This window comes from Schistocerca cancellata, chromosome 11, assembly GCF_023864275.1.
Source record: "Schistocerca cancellata isolate TAMUIC-IGC-003103 chromosome 11, iqSchCanc2.1, whole genome shotgun sequence".
NCBI classification, from domain to species: Eukaryota; Metazoa; Arthropoda; class Insecta; order Orthoptera; family Acrididae; genus Schistocerca; species Schistocerca cancellata.
The window spans coordinates 152,127,048-152,146,418 of NC_064636.1; the positions used below are offsets into that span (position 1 = coordinate 152,127,048).

At 39.1% G+C, this 19,371-nt stretch overlaps 1 protein-coding gene across 1 annotated transcript in view; it reads right to left on the bottom strand.

Annotated features, from left to right (window-relative positions):
* Positions 1–19,371, bottom strand: part of LOC126108808 (zinc finger protein 99-like) — a 230,277-nt gene that overhangs the window by 173,959 nt on the left and 36,947 nt on the right. The window contains exon 2 of the mRNA XM_049914172.1: positions 6,489–6,568. Coding sequence (XP_049770129.1) covers positions 6,489–6,528 — 40 coding nt within the window. The 5' untranslated portion in view covers positions 6,529–6,568. The remainder of the gene's footprint in view (positions 1–6,488; positions 6,569–19,371) is intronic.

The window sequence follows — 19,371 nt, forward strand, 5'->3', positions numbered from 1 at the left end:
ATTTTCTTTCTATTGTGGTTTTTGCTAACTCATCCCATAATAATTTGAATTCCATGTTTTGTTGAGTAGCCTCATTCCCCAGAAAGTTTGATACACTACTGGCCATTAAAATTGCTACACCAAGAAGAAATGCAGATGATAAACGGGTATTCATTGGACAAATATATTATACTAGAACTGACATGTGATTACATTTTCATGCGGTTTGGGTGCATAGATCCTGAGAAATCAGTACCCAGAACAACCACCTCTGGCCGTAATAACGGCCTTGATACACCTGGGCATTGCTGGAAATAATAACGGCCTTGATACGCTTGGGCATTGCTGGAAATAATAACGGCCTTGATACGCCTGGGCATTGAGTCAAACAGAGCTTCGATGGCATGTACAGGTACAGCTGCCCATGCAGCTTCAACATGATACCACAGTTCATCAAGAGTAGTGACTGGCATATTGTGATGAGCCAGTTGCTCTGGCACTATTGACCAGACATTTTCAATTGGTGAGAGATCTGGAGAATGTGCTGGCCAGGGCAGCAGTCGAACATTTTCTGTATCCAAAAGGCCTGTACAGGACCTGCAACATGTGGTCGTGCATAATCCTACTGAAATGTAGTGTTTCGCAGGGACCAAATGAAGGCTAGAGCCACGGATTGTAACATATCTGAAATGTAACGTCCACTGTTCAAAGTTCCGTCAATGCAAACAAGAGGTGACTGAGATGTGTAACCAATGGCACCTCATACCATCACACCGGATGATAAGCCAATATGGCGATGACGAATACATGCTTCCAATGTGCGTTCAATCACGATGTCGCCAAACACAGATGCGACCATCATGATGCTGTAAACAGAACCTGGATTCATCCAAAAAAATGACGTTTTGCCGTTCGTGCACCCAGGTTTGTCGTCGAGTACACTATCGCAGGTGCTCCTGTCTGTGATGCAGCATCAAGGGTAACCGCAGCCATGGTCTCCAAGCTGATAGTCCATGCTGCTGCAAACATTGTCGAACTGTTCGTGCAGATGGTTGTCGTCTTGCAAAGTCCCGATCTGTTGGCTCAGGGATTGAGACGCGGCTCTACAATCTGTTACAGCCATGCAGATAAGATGCCTGTTATCTCGACTGCTAGTGATTCTAGGCCATTGGGATCCAGCACAGCATTCTATATTACCCTCCTGAACGCACCAAATCCATATTCTGCTAACAGTCACTGGATCATGACCAACGCGAGCAGCAATGTCATGATACAATAAACCGCAATTTCGATAGGCTACAATCCAACCTTTATCAAAGTCGGAAACATGATGGTACGCATTTCTCCTCTTTACATGAGGCATCACAACAACATTTCACGAGGCAATGCCAGTCAGCAGCTGTTTGTGTATGAGAAATCAGTTGGAAACTTTCCTCATGTCAGCACTTTGTAGGTGTCGCCACTGGCGCCAACCTTGTGTGAATGCTCTGAAAAGCTAATCATTTGCATATCACAGCATCTTCTTCCTGTTGGTTAAATTTCGTGTCTGTAGCACATCATCTTCATGGTGTAAAAATTTTAATGGCCAGGAGTGTATTATCCAAGTTCTTTGCCTTTTCTCAAAATTTCTGTTCTACTAATTCTTGAATTTTTTCCTCCAAACTGGTAAGTGTATCTTGTGAACAAATTGGTTCACCATTTTCACGCCACTGTTCTAATAATTAGATATGGCCTTGTGCCTCTGAGATTGGATCCTTTACATATTTGCAAACCTTCTCAGTCAAATCACGTAAACGATCTACAATGATGTGTGATTCTTTAAAATGACCATGTATTTCACACCTTACCAAATCACACTGCCATAAAATTTCAGTGTGTATCTCCTCCTTTAATGCTGACAGTTTTTCATGTAATTGATTACCTAGCCTCATCTCAACGTGTGATTTTGGAAACTCACAAGTTTCCCAAATCTATTTCTTTAGCTCTTCTACTAATTTTGTATTGCTATTTTCTGGCTTTGATGTACACTCTTGTTTTTGAAGCATTTCACTATTAAGGTGATTGCCTTGAGCCATAATATTATATTTCATAATTACAACTTCACAAGAAAAACTGCTATATTTATTCCCAGTCCCTCAGGGGTTATTTTTCTAGTCATGCAAGTACAGTGGGTCTGTAAAGTCATGGTGCAGTTATGAAGACATGTTGTGGCTAACTGAAACCAAATGAAAGATTGGAACTTGCACTACATTGGACAGTATAGCAAAGAGTTTCTGTAGTATGATGTTCAATGGTGTGTGTATATGTAAGTCATGAAGCAACCCAACAAACCGGGTAGCAGCAGCAGCTGATCAGGCCATGTCAGGCGAGATGTTGATGATACAAAGAAAAGTTTAGTGTACTTCGTGGCTTGCATAATCCAAATCCATGACCGATGTTCAACTTTAATATCATCACATGCACAACAAAGAGCCACCACTTATAAAAAAAAACATTAATTGGTGGGATACCGAGTTAAAGGAGGCTGGCAGTTTGTTGATGAACCATCTTCTGGTAGGCATTCACTACGCACCGAGCCCATAGAAGCTGTAATGAGACCCAAAAAATCTGGTGTATGTAGCATTGAAAATAAGACCTAAAAAAAAAGATCAGTTCATAAGGTCTGAAACAAAAGCTCATCTTTTTAGGGTTACAAATTGTGGTTGTTGCACAGTATCAAACTGACTGATAGGTCCAAACGATTGAACTTAGTTACACATATGCTTAATGAGATTGATTATGATGAACAATTTATGTAGAAGATCGTGTATAGCTATGATGCCACATTCCATTTCTGTCATATTCATCACTGTTCACCAGAATATGGGCTTCAGAAAATCCTTGTGCCTACGCTGAACACAAGGTCAACACATGGTGTGCCCTGATGCATAAGTTTTAGGCCAATTTTTCTACATGGAGCAGACTATGACGTCAACAACTACCTTGACATGTTGCATTGAAGGCAGTGGCAGTGCCACAATTTGCAGAAGGTATCATGTTTGAACATGATGGCACTCCTCCACACTACATCAATAATGTTTGCAAATTTTTGGATACAGAATTTCCCCCCACGAAGAATAGGAAGGGGTGGTTTCAACTCATGACCACCATAATCCTGGACCTAGTATCATTAGAATTTTACTTTTGGAGTTATGTGAAGCAACAGGTGTACAGTGAATGTATCAACAACATTAATCACAAAATTGCAGATGCTATTCGCTCTGTTACACCAGATGTCCCTACACATGTGGTAAGAGCTAGAATATATCATTTAGATGTATGTAGTGCAACAAATGGAAGCCATTAGAACTGCGCTGAACATGTATGCACACTTGGAAAGTTTGTCTTTCACTTTCATCTCGTTTCACGTTTATACCTCATTTCACTACATTTCTGCAACCAATTAAAACTGCACTATGACTTTACAGACACACAGTACACTGTATCTTCTATTTACCAAATTTAATATCACTTTTCCATTATAGTACTCCTTGCACAAAGTCACTTCATTTAATGTGCAGCAAACATTAACAATTAATTTCTTTGCTCTATTTAAACCACGAAATCAAACATATTTACCTTAAAATATATTAACCACAGCCCACCCTAAGATGAGAACTGTGTGCTGGTGATGAGTTGCATGCTGGTGTGCTGCAGACTCATCACATCAAGCAGCTGTCACAGGCTGCTGTTGTAGTGCGGCTGGCAACCAAAAACTGTGTGGTGCTGTAGGCTGCATGCCGAATCAGGAGGCGGACACAATGTTCGTAGACTGCCATCCTGTCACCATTCTTCTTCACAGAACTCACAACATCATCTTCCTTACTGTAACACCAACTGTATAAGGATTGTAGATCTTTTTCTTTTGTCACACATTTACAATCCTTAGTGGTGGACTTTTGTTACTATTATCAACTGTGCTTTTCTGTTTAATCTTTATTAGCACCCTTCTTTTTCTTCCCAAATTCTTGGCAATTTGTTCTCCCCTATTACTTTACCAATTCTTCTTATTTGATTATACTACGTGCCTACAGCTAGATGTTCCATTTTTGGTGTCAGTTGCCCTTGGCAACTGTACTTCTCCTTGAATATAAAAGGAAAATCTTTCTTAAATTGATGTTCTTTTTTTATTTTGCACTCTCCTTCTACCATACTTCCTTTCTCCTGGCCTATATTGTCAACATATGCAACTTGGTTTGGGTCTTAGTTTGTCCTCAGACCGGATGTGTGTGTATCATGTTCACACACAAGGGCGTTCACACAAAGGGGCTATAGAAGTACCTTTACTCCTTGAATTCCATATATGCTCACACAACAAAACTTCATTGAATATACAGTCACCTATACTATTTATTACAGGATCCACAGCTGGTCCTGCTATTCACTTCCAGCCTCTCTTCTTCTTTGTGCCTTGATGGGGACCCCCACCCTGACAATTTAAGAAACACACTGAAAGAGATGTCAATTCTGATCTAGCACCTCAAACACCTCTTTCCACTTAAAACTTATATTCTCTCATCAGTTGAGAATACAACCTGGTAATATTACATTGGCCAGCCTTGCAGACCTCAATTTAAATATTTGCCTCCACCTCAAGTACTTGTTCCATACCAAGATCAACAGCAAGAAGAACAAGAACAACTGAAGAAGATATCAAAGATACATTTTTACGTTGTTAATTCAAGTCTTATGTCTTCTCCATGACCATTTTTCATGACACTTTACACTCATGGCTGCACAGAATAACATACGCCCACTACAGCAGATGGAGACACGCGCTGACTATCCACTTCCACTAGATGGGCAGCTCTGCACAAACAGAAAGCCTAGCGGCAGTCTACAGCTCTCAATCATTCTCCCTTAATTTAAAACTTTTCTCTTTATTCACATGGATATTTTCATCTCTTGCAGAGCCTAAGAGATGTACATTGCCATTTTCCAATCTAAATGACATGTAACACTAACAGTAACACTATCTCCATTTGCTTACCTGTTCTTTTTTATTATTTCTTTTTTTGTGCCATTATTAATTGCAACTGGGAAAGAGACCAGTACATATCACTAACAAAATATTACATTCAGATCTGTAAAGATAAAGCAGACAACCCGAAATGCCTAACATGTACTAATACTTTTCCCAGTTGCATCTGGTAACAGCTCAAAAGCCTAAATTTGGGAAATAATAAAAAAACACGCATGCAGATGGTGGCAGTGTTATCATTTTAAAACTTTATTATGACTTTGGTACAAGAGTTGAAAACTGAACACCAATAAGCTGTTTGAGTGTTCCAAAAAGAACCAAAAGTAATAGAAGTGGTTTGTTTGCAAAGCACTTTCACTTTCAAGAAAACGGTCACTTACTCCTTTGGTTACAGTGTACGAATTAATGCTGAATATCACCACTGCAGAAAAAAACAAATTGCTACTTACCTTAAAGAAGACACATTAAGTTGCATATTAATTATGCCTGTCTGCAACCTAACGTGTCTCCTTTACAGTGAGTAGCAATCTACCTTTTCCTAAATTGTTGATATTCCTACCTGGAGTTTCCATTCTTTAATGAGTTCCAAATGGAATACAAGAACTTATATGCCACAAGTCATCAAAGAAATCAGGAAAAACCACAGAATAATAGCCAGGAATATTTTAATAATTTTTGCATTTCAGCTGTCAAAGTTTACAACTGATAATTCGATACTTTTTACATCACCAAAAGTCATTAATATCAAATATACAAGACCAAAGGGAATTAAAAATACCATAAAGTTGCTAAAAGCAGCAATATTTTTCTATGGCAGTGTTTCTAGCAGGTTAGTAAAATCTTGTGAAAGCTTGATAGAATTAATCTTGAGCCGCATTCATAATCAGTCCTTCACTCAAGCAAAATTTGCTAACTACTTTTCAGTTTCACATATAGCAACCGACATATACCCTTACAAATGAAAACCTAGCAGAGCTACAAACAACCAAAATAATCCTGCTGGTATATTTTGTGACCTTACTGAAGCCTTTTACGTAACTAAACTGTTCAATTTTGTGGAACAAATCTGCAAATTTCCTTCACAATGAACAGCTAACTGCTTGTTCAAAAATGGTTCAAATGGCTCTAAGCATCATGGGACTTAACATCTGAGGTCATAAGTTCCCTAAAGTCAGAACTACTTAAATGTAAGTAACCTAAGGACATCACACACATCCATGCCTGAGGCAGGATTCGAACCTGTGACCATAGCAGCCACGTGGTTCCGGACTGAAGCGCCTAGAACCACTTGGCCACAGTGGCCGGCCTGCATGACCTGAGGCGAGTTTTTGGCTTCAAAGGACCTGATGACAAGCCATATAAAACTAAATCACAAAATGGAGAAATATGAAATCAGTTACATATCAATGTAATCTACATTTTGAGCGTGACAAAAGGCAGTCATTGTAAGCAACATGTCAGAAAAAAGTGAAATTTCAAACATGCTTACTTGTTCTCCACAGATCACTGAATGCAGAGATCAAGTTCATCTGTTAAAACACACCACCATCTTTCAAAGGTCATCACTTTCTGGAAACAGAGGAAAGATAAGTCTTAATTATTGCATAAAATATATCATTGATCTAAGTTTTATTTATACAGTGATCATTTTTTATTCATGCAAATAGTTGCACAACCAAGTTCTTTTCTTTGCTGCAGTAAATGGATGAAACAATTGTACTGAGATAATCAGTGTTAGTTTAAGGCCAAAGTGACTCAAGTGTCCATTTGCGGCACCGTTGGTGCTCGTCATGCAAAATTTGTAAACAAGGTGTCTCATAATACATAGCAAAAATAATCAGTTTCTATGCTCACTAGATTTAGATTTATTTTTAAAGGTCTTACCAAGCTATGGCAAGTAATGTACAAGGCAAGGAGTGAAAGGAAAAGGGGTGTTACAAGTGATACAAGGTGAGAAGGGGTGGACGGTGGGTGCTAAATTTTTTTGCCACTTGTGTGAGAAAATGTTTTTGAAATACCACTGGAGATGTTCTTGTTGTTCTGGTCTTTAGTCCTGAGACTAGTTTGATGCAGCTCTCTATGCTACTCTATCCTGTGCAAGCTTCTTCATCTCCCAGTACCTACTGCAGCTTACATCCTTCTGAATCTGTTTAGTGTATTCATCTCTTGGTCTCCCTCTACGATTTTTACCCTCCACGCTGCCCTCCAGTACTAAATTGCTGATCCCTTGATGCCTCAGAACATGTCCTACCAACCGATTCCTCCTTCTAGTCAAGTTGTGCCACAAACTCCTCTTCTCCCCAATTCTATTCAATACCTCCTCATTAGTTATGTGATCTATCCAGCATTCTTCTGTAGCACCACATATTGAAAGCTTCTATTCTCTTCTTGTCCAAACTATTTATCGTCCATGTTTCATTTCCAAACATGGCTGTACTCCATACAAATACTTTCAGAAACGACTTCCTGACACTTAAATCAATCCTCGATGTTAACAAATTTCTCTTCTTCAGAAACGCTTTTCTTGCCGTTGCCCGTCTACATTTTATATCCTCTCTACTTCAACCATTATCAGTTATTTTGCTCCCCAAATAGCAAAACTCCTTTACTACTTTAAGTGTCTCATTTCCTAATCTAATTCCCTCAGCATCACCCGACTTAATTCAACTACATTCCATTATCCTCGTTTTGCTTTTGTTGATGTTCATCTTATACCCTCCTTTCAAGACACTGTCCATTCCATTCAACTGCTCTTTCAAGTCCTTTGCTGTGTCTGACAGAATTACAATGTCATTGGCAAACCTTAAAGTTTTTATTTCTTCTCCATGGATTATAATACCTACTCCGAACTTTTCTTTTGTTTCCTTTACTGCTTGCTCAATATACAGATTGAATAGCATCGGGAAAAGGCTAAAACCCTGTCTCACTCTCTTCCCAACCACTGCTTCCCTTTCATGTCCCTCGACTCTTATAACTGCCATCTGGTTTCTGTACAAATTGTAAATAGCCTTTCGCTCCCTGTATTTTACACCTGCTACCTTCAGAATTTGAGAGTATTCCAGTCAACATTGTCAAAATCTTTCTCAAAGTCTACAATTGCTTTCCTTAATCTAGCTTCTAAGATAAGTCATAGGGTCAGTATTGCTTCAAGTGTGCCACTATTTCTACAAAATCCAAACTGATCTTCCCCGAGGTCGGCTTCTACTAATTTTTCCATTCGTCTGTAAAGAATTTGCGGTAGTATTTTGCAGTTGTGACTTATTAAACTGACTGTTCAGTAATTTTCACGTCTGTCAACACCTGCTTTCTTTGGGATTCGATTTATTATATTCTTCTTGAAGTCTGAGGGAATTTCACCTGTCTTGTACATCTTGCTCACCAGGTGGTAGAGTTTTGTCAGGACTGGCTCTCCCAAGGCTGTCAGTAGTCCTAATGGAATGTTGTCTACTCCCGGGGCCTTGTTCCAACTTAGGTCTTTCAGTGCTCTGTCAAACTCTTCACACAGTAACATATCTTCCATTTCATCTTCATCTATATCCTCTTCCATTTCCATAATATTGTCCTAAAGAACATCACCCCTGCATAGACCCTCTATATACTCATTCCACCTTCCTGCTTTCCCTCCTTAGAAATGGGTTTCCATCTGAGCTCTTGATATCCATGCAAGTGGTTCTCTTTTCTCCAAAGGTCTCTTTAATTTTCCTGTAGGCAGTGTCAATCTTACCCCTTGTGAGATAAGCCTCTACATCCTTACATTTGTCCTCTAGCCATCCCTGCTTAGCCATTTTGCACTTCCTGTCAATCTCTATTTTGAGACGTTTTTATTCCTTTTTGCTTGCTCCATTTACTGCATTTTTGTATTTTCTCCTTCCATCAATTAAATTCAGTATCTCTTCTGTTACCAAAGGACTTCTACTAGCCCTGATCTTTTTACCTACTTGATCCTCTGCTGCCTTCACTATATCATTCCTCAAAGCTACCTATTCTTCCTTCTACTGTATTTCTTTCCCCCATTCCTGTCAATTGTTCCCTTATTCCCTCCCTGAAACTCTGTACAACCTCTGGTTTAGTCGGTTTATCCAGGTCCCATCTCCTTAGATTCCCACCTTTTTGCAGTTTCTTCAGTTTTACTCTACAGTTCATAATCTATAGATTGTGGTCAGAGTCCACATCTGCCCCTGGAAATGTCTTACAATTTAAAACCTGGTTCCTAAATCTCTGTCTTATCATTATATAACCTATCTGAAACCTTCTAGTATCTCCAGGCTTCTTCCATGTATACAAACTTCTTTCATGATTCTTGAACCAAATGTTAGCTATGCTCTGTGCTCTGTGCAAAATTCTACCAGATGGCTTCCTCTTTCATTTCTTAGCCCCAATCCATATTCACCTACTATGTTTCCTTCTCTTCCTTTTCCTACTGTCGAATTCCAGTCACCCATGACTATTAATTTTTCGTCTCCCTTCACTACCTGAATAATTTCTTTTATCTCATCACACATTTCTTCAATTCCTTCGTCATCTGCAGAGCTAGTTGGCATATAAACTTGTACTACTGTAGTAGGCGTGGGCTTCATGTCTATCTTGGCCACAATAATGCGTTCACTATGTTGTTTGTAGTAGCTTACCCGCACTCCTATTTTTTTATTCATGATTAAACCTACTCCTGTGTTACCCCTATTTGATTTTGTATTTATAACCCTGTATTCACCTTACCAAAAGTCTTGTTTCTCCTGCCACTGAACTTCACTAATTCCCACTATATCTAACTTTTTAACCTATCCATTTCCCTTTTTAAATTTTCTAACCTACCTACCCGATTAATGGAACTGACCTTCCATGCTCCGATCCGTAGAACGCCAGTTTTCTTTCTCCTCATAATGATGTCCTTCTGAGTAGTCCCCGCCCAGAGATCCAAATGGGGGACTATTTTACCTCCGGAATATTTTACCCAAGAGGATGCCATCATCATTTAATCATACAGTAAAGCTGCATGCCCTCGGGAAAAATTACGGCTGTAGTTTCCCCTTGCTTTCAGCTGTTCGCAGTATCACAACAGCAAGGCTGTTTTGGTTAGTGTTACAGGGCCAGATCAGCCATTAACCCTGACTGTTGCCCCTGCAACTACTGAAGAGGCTGCTGCCCCTCTTCAGGGACCACACGTTTGTCTGGCCTCTCAACAGATACCCGTCCGTTGTGGTTGCACCTACGGTACTGCTATCTGTGTCGTTGAGGCATGCAAGCCTCCCCACGAATGACAAGATCCATGGTTCATGGGAAGGAGCACTGGACGTAACACACATGAATAAAAAATACTGGAGCATTATTATTTTACAATGTTTTCAGTGCAAAATTGCAACCACAAAAGCAATGGGGTATATTTTGTCTTGGTGCTATCTTACAAGATTACAGTGGGTCAAGAGGCAGGAAACTGCTTGATAAACAGGAAGAAAATAATATCTAAGGCCTAAGATGTAACTTCCAAATGCTTCAGGATAATGTGTCAGACTTAGTTACATTTTATATGAACAATTAATAACATTAACATGGGAAGGCTTTATTGCTATTCATCATATAGAGGCAGCATTGAGTTACATTTTTTACAAACAATAAATAACATTAATATGGGAAGAATATATTGCTATTCATCACCTAGAGGCTGTGTTGAACCACAGAGAGGCAAAATGAGAAGCCTGCTAAAATATTAAATCTTTCAGACAAAGTCCTTCTTCTGCATTAAAACACACACACACACACACACACACACACACACACACACACATTCACCCTAGCATAGCTCACACACACATGACCACTGTCTCAGAGCACTAGAGTCCAACTGCGACTGCGACTGCATCTGCGTCTGATGAAACAGCAATCTGCTTGGATGGGGCAGTGTATGAAGATGTAGGTAGTGGAAGGGAGAGGGTGGAGTATCAGGTTATGGGTGGGGTATGATGCTGGTGCTACCTGTGAGACTATCCAAGTGGGCTGCTAGGAGCAGCATCAGGAGACTGTGCTGGAAGAGTGTGGAAATGGGGAGGAGGAAAGGGAGGGTACAGAAGTACAGCAGCGGGAAAGAACTTCTAGATGCATTGGCAAGATATGTATTGCAGTGGGAGCTGGGAAGGGGGTAGGCAGGTGGAAGAATGGAAGGTGGAGGCAAGGGAGGATTCAGGAACAATGGATATATTGTGGGAAGATTTCCCTGCTTGTTGGCCTAATAGTAGTCATGCCCATGCAGAATGTGGCACAGTGGTTGTAACAAAGTTTGTAGGTCTCACAGCTGCTTACACAGGTGGTCCTACCTTAGATGGTGTGAGAAAGGCTAGTGATGGGATTGTAGTAGGTGGTAACAGAAGGATGTATGGGACAGGTCTTGCATCTGAGTGTATTGCATAGATATGAGGCATGTACTAAGGAGTTGGGAACTGGGGCGGACTAGGGATGGACAAGTACATTTCATACATTGGGTGGGTAGTGGAATATCACTTTGGGAGGGATGGGGAGGACATTTGTGATTTCATTTTTGAATGTCTCCCAACCTGTCCTGAAATATCCTTGCTACTGTCTTCCCCAACCCTCCCATAATGATGTCTTGTTGCCCATCAGTCCTAGACAATACTCTTATCCATTACTACTCCTCTCTTGCTCCTAGCCCCTTGCCTCAAGGCTCATATCCCTGCAACAGACCCAGAAGCCATATCTACTCCAGTCCTATCATCGGCATCTTCTATTTGATCAAAGACAGAGCCACCTGTGAAAACGGCCATACAATCTACTAAATAAGTGGTAACATCTGTGGCACATTCTATGTGGGCACGACCACTAACAAGCTATCTGTTTGCATGAAAAGGCCACTTTATAAAAAGGGAGAAAGGGATAATGTGAACAATTTTAGACTTATTTCTATGCCAACAGTGTTTGCTTAAGTTATTGAAAAGGCTGAGTGTTTAAGGATAATTGATCATTCTATTTCACATAATTTGCTATTAAATGTCCAGTTCAGTTTTAGAAGTGGTTTAACAACTGAAAATGCTACATTCTCTTTTCTCTGTGAGGTACTGGATGGATTAAACAAATGGTTTCGAACACTAGGCATCTTTTTTTATTCAACTAAGGTGTTCAGTTGTGTTGATCGCAAAATATTGATACAGAAGTTAGACCATTATGGAACACGAGTAGTAGCTCACAGTTGGTTCACTTTTTCCCCAACTCCTACCCTGCTATCCCTCCCACTCCTCAACCTGTGCCGCCTCCTTTTACCTGTCACTCACTTCAGTTGTTGCAGTTGTTGCTCTTGTTAAACACAGTCACAGTTGTGCCTTAACAGCCACAGACAGTAACTGTGTGTGTGCGTGTGTGTGTGTGTGTGGGGGGGGGGGGGGGGGTGGTTTACTGTGTCAACGTGTTAGAGTTCTACTTCTGAGGAAGGACTTTGTCAGACATTGTACATACTTACAATATCCTTTTCACTGTGCCAGCCCGCAACTCAATGACTCTTCTGTGTTACAAGTAGAAATCTATCCTCTCTATATTATTGTTCTTACATCCTGGACTTTCCATTGAGTAATCAATCACATTTGTAACTATACAAGCTCTCAGGTAATGTAGTTACCATTAACAAAAAGTTATATCAAATGAGTATGTGAAGCAACTACCAGACCACATTAAATTAAACAACTTTAAATGAAACAACTGAGCACATATACTTGACAGCACAAAAATTTCCCCACCTCTCAGATTTCTAAGCCTAGCAATCTGCATGATTTGACAACACAGGATGCAGACACTGTAAGATGTAGACATTGTCTTTCGCTTGAGTTGTTAGAGTGTTGTACCACTCATGGTCTAGTGGTAAATGTCATGCAATGTAGATGCAAAGTTGTATGCTCCAGTCTGTTCATTCCTTTATTTTTTAACTGCAGTTCGACTGCCTGCTAAAAGTGTGAACCTGATGAAACCTCAAAGGTAATCTGCTTCACTATCTAACCAAACAGTAATAACAAAAGAGCCTTTGGCTGCATCAAGGTCACAACAGTTTATGCTCAAGAGTTTCCTCACCCTACAGCAACCACTGGCAACCCAGCTACTCACCACCAGCCATCTGCCATTGTTTGTAGTCCGAACAGATGAATGTGGTGCATCTGCATCTTGAGTACATTTATGCTCTCACACTGATAAGCATAAAATTATTTATTATCATAGTTAGATTTTCTGCAGTAAATAACTTTAGTAAACCAAGTGAACATGGAGCTACAATGTCATTTTTTTATTTAAAATTCTTGTACCTGACTTGCAGTTATGAATTGGATTTTGCATAATTTCATCTTTTTAACATTGTTTATGCATTACAAACTAAGTAGCATGAGGAAGATGTCTAATATATGTGACATACTGTTTGCTGTGGGTTTAACAGAGGGGTGAATGCACCTTGAAGCATTTGTGTGAAGTGTGGAATGAGTGATATTAGGAAAACCACATCAGAAAAGGATTTTCTAGTTTCATTCATTCTGGCATGAATGAGTTTCCACATTCATGAAGTTTCAGTAATTGACATATGTGATGAACTGTTACCATTTAACTTTCATGCAACATTTGCATTCAACTGCCAAAGTTAAGAAGTCAATAGTAGAAGTACTACATGCCATAATTAACAGCAACAAAAATCAAACTGGTGTACATTACTGCATTTTGGTTTGAGCGTTATCAGTTCACTCATAGAGCTTCCCTATGCCCTAGCTACTGACATTGAGAAGATGCTGTTAGTAAAGACATGGCAAATATGGAGGCTCCTTCACCTGTCTATTAAACCCAAAATGAAAAATATGTCTTAAATGTTAGACCCTTTTCTCTTGCACATATTTTATTACACTTAAACAATCATCATAAGATTCAACTACACACAATCCAGTCCATACTTACACATCAAATATTGGAAGTTGAAATAAGAAAATGGCAACTGATAAATATATTCACAATAACCTACACATGTTGTGTTACTGCATGGTGTCCACCCCATTTATTAAAGTTATTTCATATGGAGAATCAAACTACACAAAGAAACAATTTAAATGCGAGAGCAGCAAGGTGCCAAAAATATGCCGCAATGAGCTCAGCTGGTCAGATGGTGGCTGGCATCAAGAGACCAGTGGCAGACGGCTGGTTGCTGCTCTATGGAAAGAAAACTCTCGAGCATAATCTGTTCCGATCTTGATGCAGCTATGAGCTCTTGCACAGAAGATTAGAAAGTGAAGCAAATTATCCCTGAGTTTCCATCTGACTGATACATTAAGTACACAGCCGAAATGTGGTTAAAAAATAAAAGAATGAGAGGACTTAAACTCTCAACTATGCATCTACATTGCGCGACATTTACTACCAGATACAACACTGTAACAGCTCGAGTGGAAGACAACGTTTCCTCCAGACACATACACATACTATAGTGTTGCCAGATTGTGCAGACGGCCAGACTTAGAATTCTTAGAGGACAACTAATTTTTGTGCAGTCAAATGTAAACAATAGGTTTACCTGCGCTTGCCCAACTTACAGTACAGTATTACAGAAAAAGTATTCAGTATTATATGTACAGACTGCAAGAATGAAAGACATAAAAGATGTAAACAACATTTTAAAAACCCAATATGACTGATAATGTTAGTAATCTTCCAAGGTGTTGAGATGCCTCGGATCACAAGCTATTTTGGCAACAGAGAATGTTGCTGTCTTCAGCTGATTTCTGTGGGATGGACTGTTACACAACTGAGTTCATTGGGTAAAAATTTAGCTGTATTGTGTTGAAACTAAATGAAACAGCACGCATCTGCAGGATATTTGCAACAAGGAGTGGGAACCAACTGCTGACTGAAAACTACCTCAGTATGAAAGCCACTATGAAATACAAACTGTGGTTGGTTAAGTATCCTATAATGAAGGAAAGAAAAAAAAATTTCTTGTCCTGGCAGAGAGTTGACAATGATATGAAGAAAAGTTTGTTTTAGTTATGCTGGATAAAATATGTATGAATAGTTCTATGTACTAGATTTGACCAATTTCTTTTTACATGGTGAGTTAATTGTGAGCAAGTTTTACCACACATTCATACAACTGATTCACCTCAATAGGTAATTAATTCACTACCTTCAATGTGGATGTACAGTTACATTCGACCTCCAGTGTGAATATAAAATCAGCGATAAAGTAGGACATGGACAGAGACTGCAGTTAAGTGCCACTGGGTGGCAGTGTGAGTCTGCTGGGGAGCACGATGAGATAGTCTGCGTTTTTGCAATAAACAATGTGTCCAGGTGGCATTGCGGTTAACGTGACTGCCTAGTAACTGCGTTCGAGTCCCGCTCTAGCACACATTTTCACTCATTGTTGCTGACTCTGTGTAAAGTCTCGATGCAGCTAATATCATTAGTTCCTTCCCTTTCTCTCCCTTCCTCCCCCTCCAACTACAATTGCTGTCATAGCTGTGGATTCAGTGTGGTGTGTGTTCTGCCAGAAATGTCCAAAACAATAGACACCATGCTCATATAATAACTAAAAGTACTTCCTCAGGCTTCACTACTACGGAAAAACCAGAAGAAGAAGAAAATGAACATTTTATTTTTAGGTAATGCCTGCTGAAATGGTTATCAGGGGGATGACACACAATACCCATGTGTGACATTTCCTTTATTTTACACTGTCAATACCATTGGAAGTGGTGTTGGCCATTATGACACTTTTTTGTTTTAGGAGATTTCCTTCTGGTGGCACACGGTCCATCTGGTTTCACTTTGAATGATCCTCTGTATATGTGGCTAGTTCTTCTTCAGTATTCTAGTGAGAAACTACTTAATCTTAACATCTACATTTGTCAAACCACTGGTCATACTTGCATAACCAATTGATATTATCATTCACAAACTCAGTAGTTGCAGCTCACAAGCTATGGAAGATATACATTTCTGCAGATGCTTCAGCTGTCGATCTGCACCTCCCTCAACATGCTGTGGTTGTCCACAACAAAGTCTCCGTAACTACTGTTGTCCCCTCCTGTACCAAGCCATCTGCACAGCTATGGTCTAGGTTATTTTGTGTGCACTGAGCAAGACTTCAGGAAGTATTGTAAGCTATTAGAACAAAGGTGACTAACTTGTTTATCCAATGAGCCTTCAGTATCTTCAAAGCCACCATAAGGGTGACTCTTCAAATTATGGAGCAATTTCATACACTTTCCTGCTTAAGGAAGTACCAAGATCTTTGTGAAATGTAGAAGAGACCATTCTCACCTAGGAAGAACACAGTTTCCAACATGTGATTTGATTACATAGTGTCACATTTGAACAAACTAACTGTTGAGGACATAAATCATACATAAGCTTCAGCATATACACATGTAAGAAATAAGCAATTCAATCTAGGCACAATGCTTCAATGAGGAGTATTCAAAGGAATATCAATTACTGTGTAACAAATGAAAAGTATACAAACAGATTTAAGGTATTACAAACAATGTCTGAAATTTATTTAATCATATTGTGAGATGCAGTAGTCTTCTTACATGGTCAAAATGTAAGCTTATGACAAAGCAAACTGGGATCTTCTTACTTCCTCTTGTTTTGTTATCTGCCTCCTTAAATTCACTTTTTTTTAAATTTTTGACTAATTACCATCAAAATATGTAAGTATAATCTGCAATTTCATAAAAGAGAAAGGTTGGCCCTCAGTTTTAAAGAATATAGCACCAGATCTAATTTTGTGCTCAGTTTTATGTATGTAATTGATTTTCTAATTTATTTTGACTATTTGTTGTTAATATCTTTTGTTATAGGATGAAACCAGTAATTGTTTTGTGACTTAGATTCTACTGCTGACTTACAAGCAAATATAAATTCTGTACTAATTATAAACATTTAAAAAAAGAATGACTAGGATTCTTGAAGTATTTATTTGGCTCTATTTGAAAATATATTAACAAATCCAGCCCTTCATTAATTCCAAAGTAATTAAAAGGTTTGCAAAAAGTATTGTTTCTATAACTATATCTGTTAATTTCATCATTTAAAAAAAAAAAAATTCGTCTTAACCCTTGAGTAAAACAAACTGTTAAAAAGAACCAATTTTTCAATGTATTCAGTAACTTTATGAGTTATGTTTTAATTCTAACTTCTGCAACTTAAATATTGAACAATGTGTACTTTCAGTGCCTATTATTGTGATGGTGTATAAAGGCCCAATTTTTGGTCCCGAGACAATCAGTCCACGGCCGATTTTCAGATGAGGAACCCGTGCTGGTTGGGTCAACAACAATGCATCAACTTAACCATGAAATACGTGTAATAGGTCATGTGTTAAAACAATGACAGTGTTTATTCAATATGTAGCATATTATTCTGCAATAACTGTGTGATCAGGTTTTTACTGCTCATAGGTGTTCAACAGTAAACTACGGTAGCAATATGCTGATGTTTGTCTGAATACTATTAATGAGGTTTATTGAAAGTTAAACAATAGTGCACTGGCCATATTAACTGTATATATTGGCAGGTTGTGAACAGTGGAAGTAAAGAACTAGGAACACAACTGTGCACCTGTTGGCCACATTATTTACAGTAGTCAATGTTGAAATTCCACCACCCATTTTTCAGTCAGTGTCACAATGCAGTATGTTGACACCAAGGACCATTAACGAAGAAATAAAGCAGGTCAACATCATGCATGGTTCCCTCTGGGTGATGATTATCGTAATTGGGCACAATAAACTAGGACTCGCGAGCTATGAACAGTAACTCAAGAACAGTTTACAATACAGTGATTATAATGAAGGAAGTGCAACAACAAATCAGTGAATGGGTTTCATAGCCACAGTATGACAGCAGCCAATCAGCTAGTGGGTTCTATGGAAGCAACCGTTGAGTACAGGAGCAGCGAATCAGCACGCACGTGGACGCAGCTGTGTAGATGATGAATCAAGATGATGATTATTGTTGCTACAGCTGCAGCAGCAGCAGCCACAGAAGATGAGTGAATAAGAATAAGGTAATTTCATAGAAAAAGTCTTTTATATTAAATAATGCATAATGAGTGGCCTTAACAAACAAGACAGTGTGATGGGAGAGAAGGGACAACAGGGAACTGGTTCTGTAAATGATAGTGGCTATAAGTCAGACACGAAAGTAACTTTGAATAATGGGGACAAAAGTCCTATTGTAGATGAAATGATAAAAGTGTCATGTACATTGTATGGTGATGGAAGCAAAATGGATGAAAACAGTGCTGAAGTGGTTGAAATTATTAAGGTTAAGGGGGAGTAGTGAAAATCAGTGTTTCTGATGTGTTGGCTGAATGGACAAAATGTCTTCTTTCTCGCTCTTTAAAGTCCATGCAATATGAGTTCGCCAATCACTTTGAGTCCAAAAATGTGTCTTCTGAATTTCTTTCACAGTAGTAGTTTGTTTGGACCATTCTTCTTTTTTCTGCTCACGTAATTCTTCGATTTCCTCTTTGGACAAAAGAATGAGGGCTGCGGATGTGTAAGATTTCACAACTCTTATAAAATCCTCAGCATTCCGTATCACAGCTATATTTGAAATGTAAAGATTATGTTTTGGAGCATGGTGCTTCGTCAGGCCTCCTACAACATCACAAGGCCCCTTCCTGTGACCAGTAACACTGTGTACCCAATCAGTTGGCAACAGTGACTTACTCAATTCAAACAGCTGGTAACGATTTTTAAAATGATTAGGAGCACCATCAGAAATAATAACGATCTCGTCTGCCCCTGTTTGCAGTTGAAGAATTTTGTGCACTGCTAGCAAAGCATGTGCTGAGTCATGTCCTGTGTCATCACTTATAACTGCAACAATTGTGGTCTTGTTTTGAAAATATGTCCCTCCTGTAAAAATTGAAATCTGGTCATTACACCAATGATACCTTTGTACTTCTTGTGGGAGAATTACAGACCAGTACTCAGCAAAATCACAGAGAAGCACTAAACACTGTTCTTCAGCCTGTACACACCCTTTCACTTTTGCAAGTGTTGTAGCTGCAATTTCTTCGGATGCTGGTGTGTTGCTGCTTTCACTGACCATTTACCAAGTTCATCAATGAAATTGTCAAAGGCAACAGTTTTCTTAAATAGTTTATTTTCCTCCCATGTCGCATACATAATTTCTGCAGAGTTATCTGCTACGTCTTCCAGGCCAAGTGTCTGTAAAGATAGTCCTGCCTTTCCAGGGCAGTCATCACATTCTTGGAACAAACAAGTCTCTTGTTTTATGTTACAGACTACTAATGAGTTCACAAGTGTAACCGAGGTGTCATATGTCATGTGCTCCAGTAAGTTCTTCAAAGTTACCACACAAAGTTCAAAATTCAT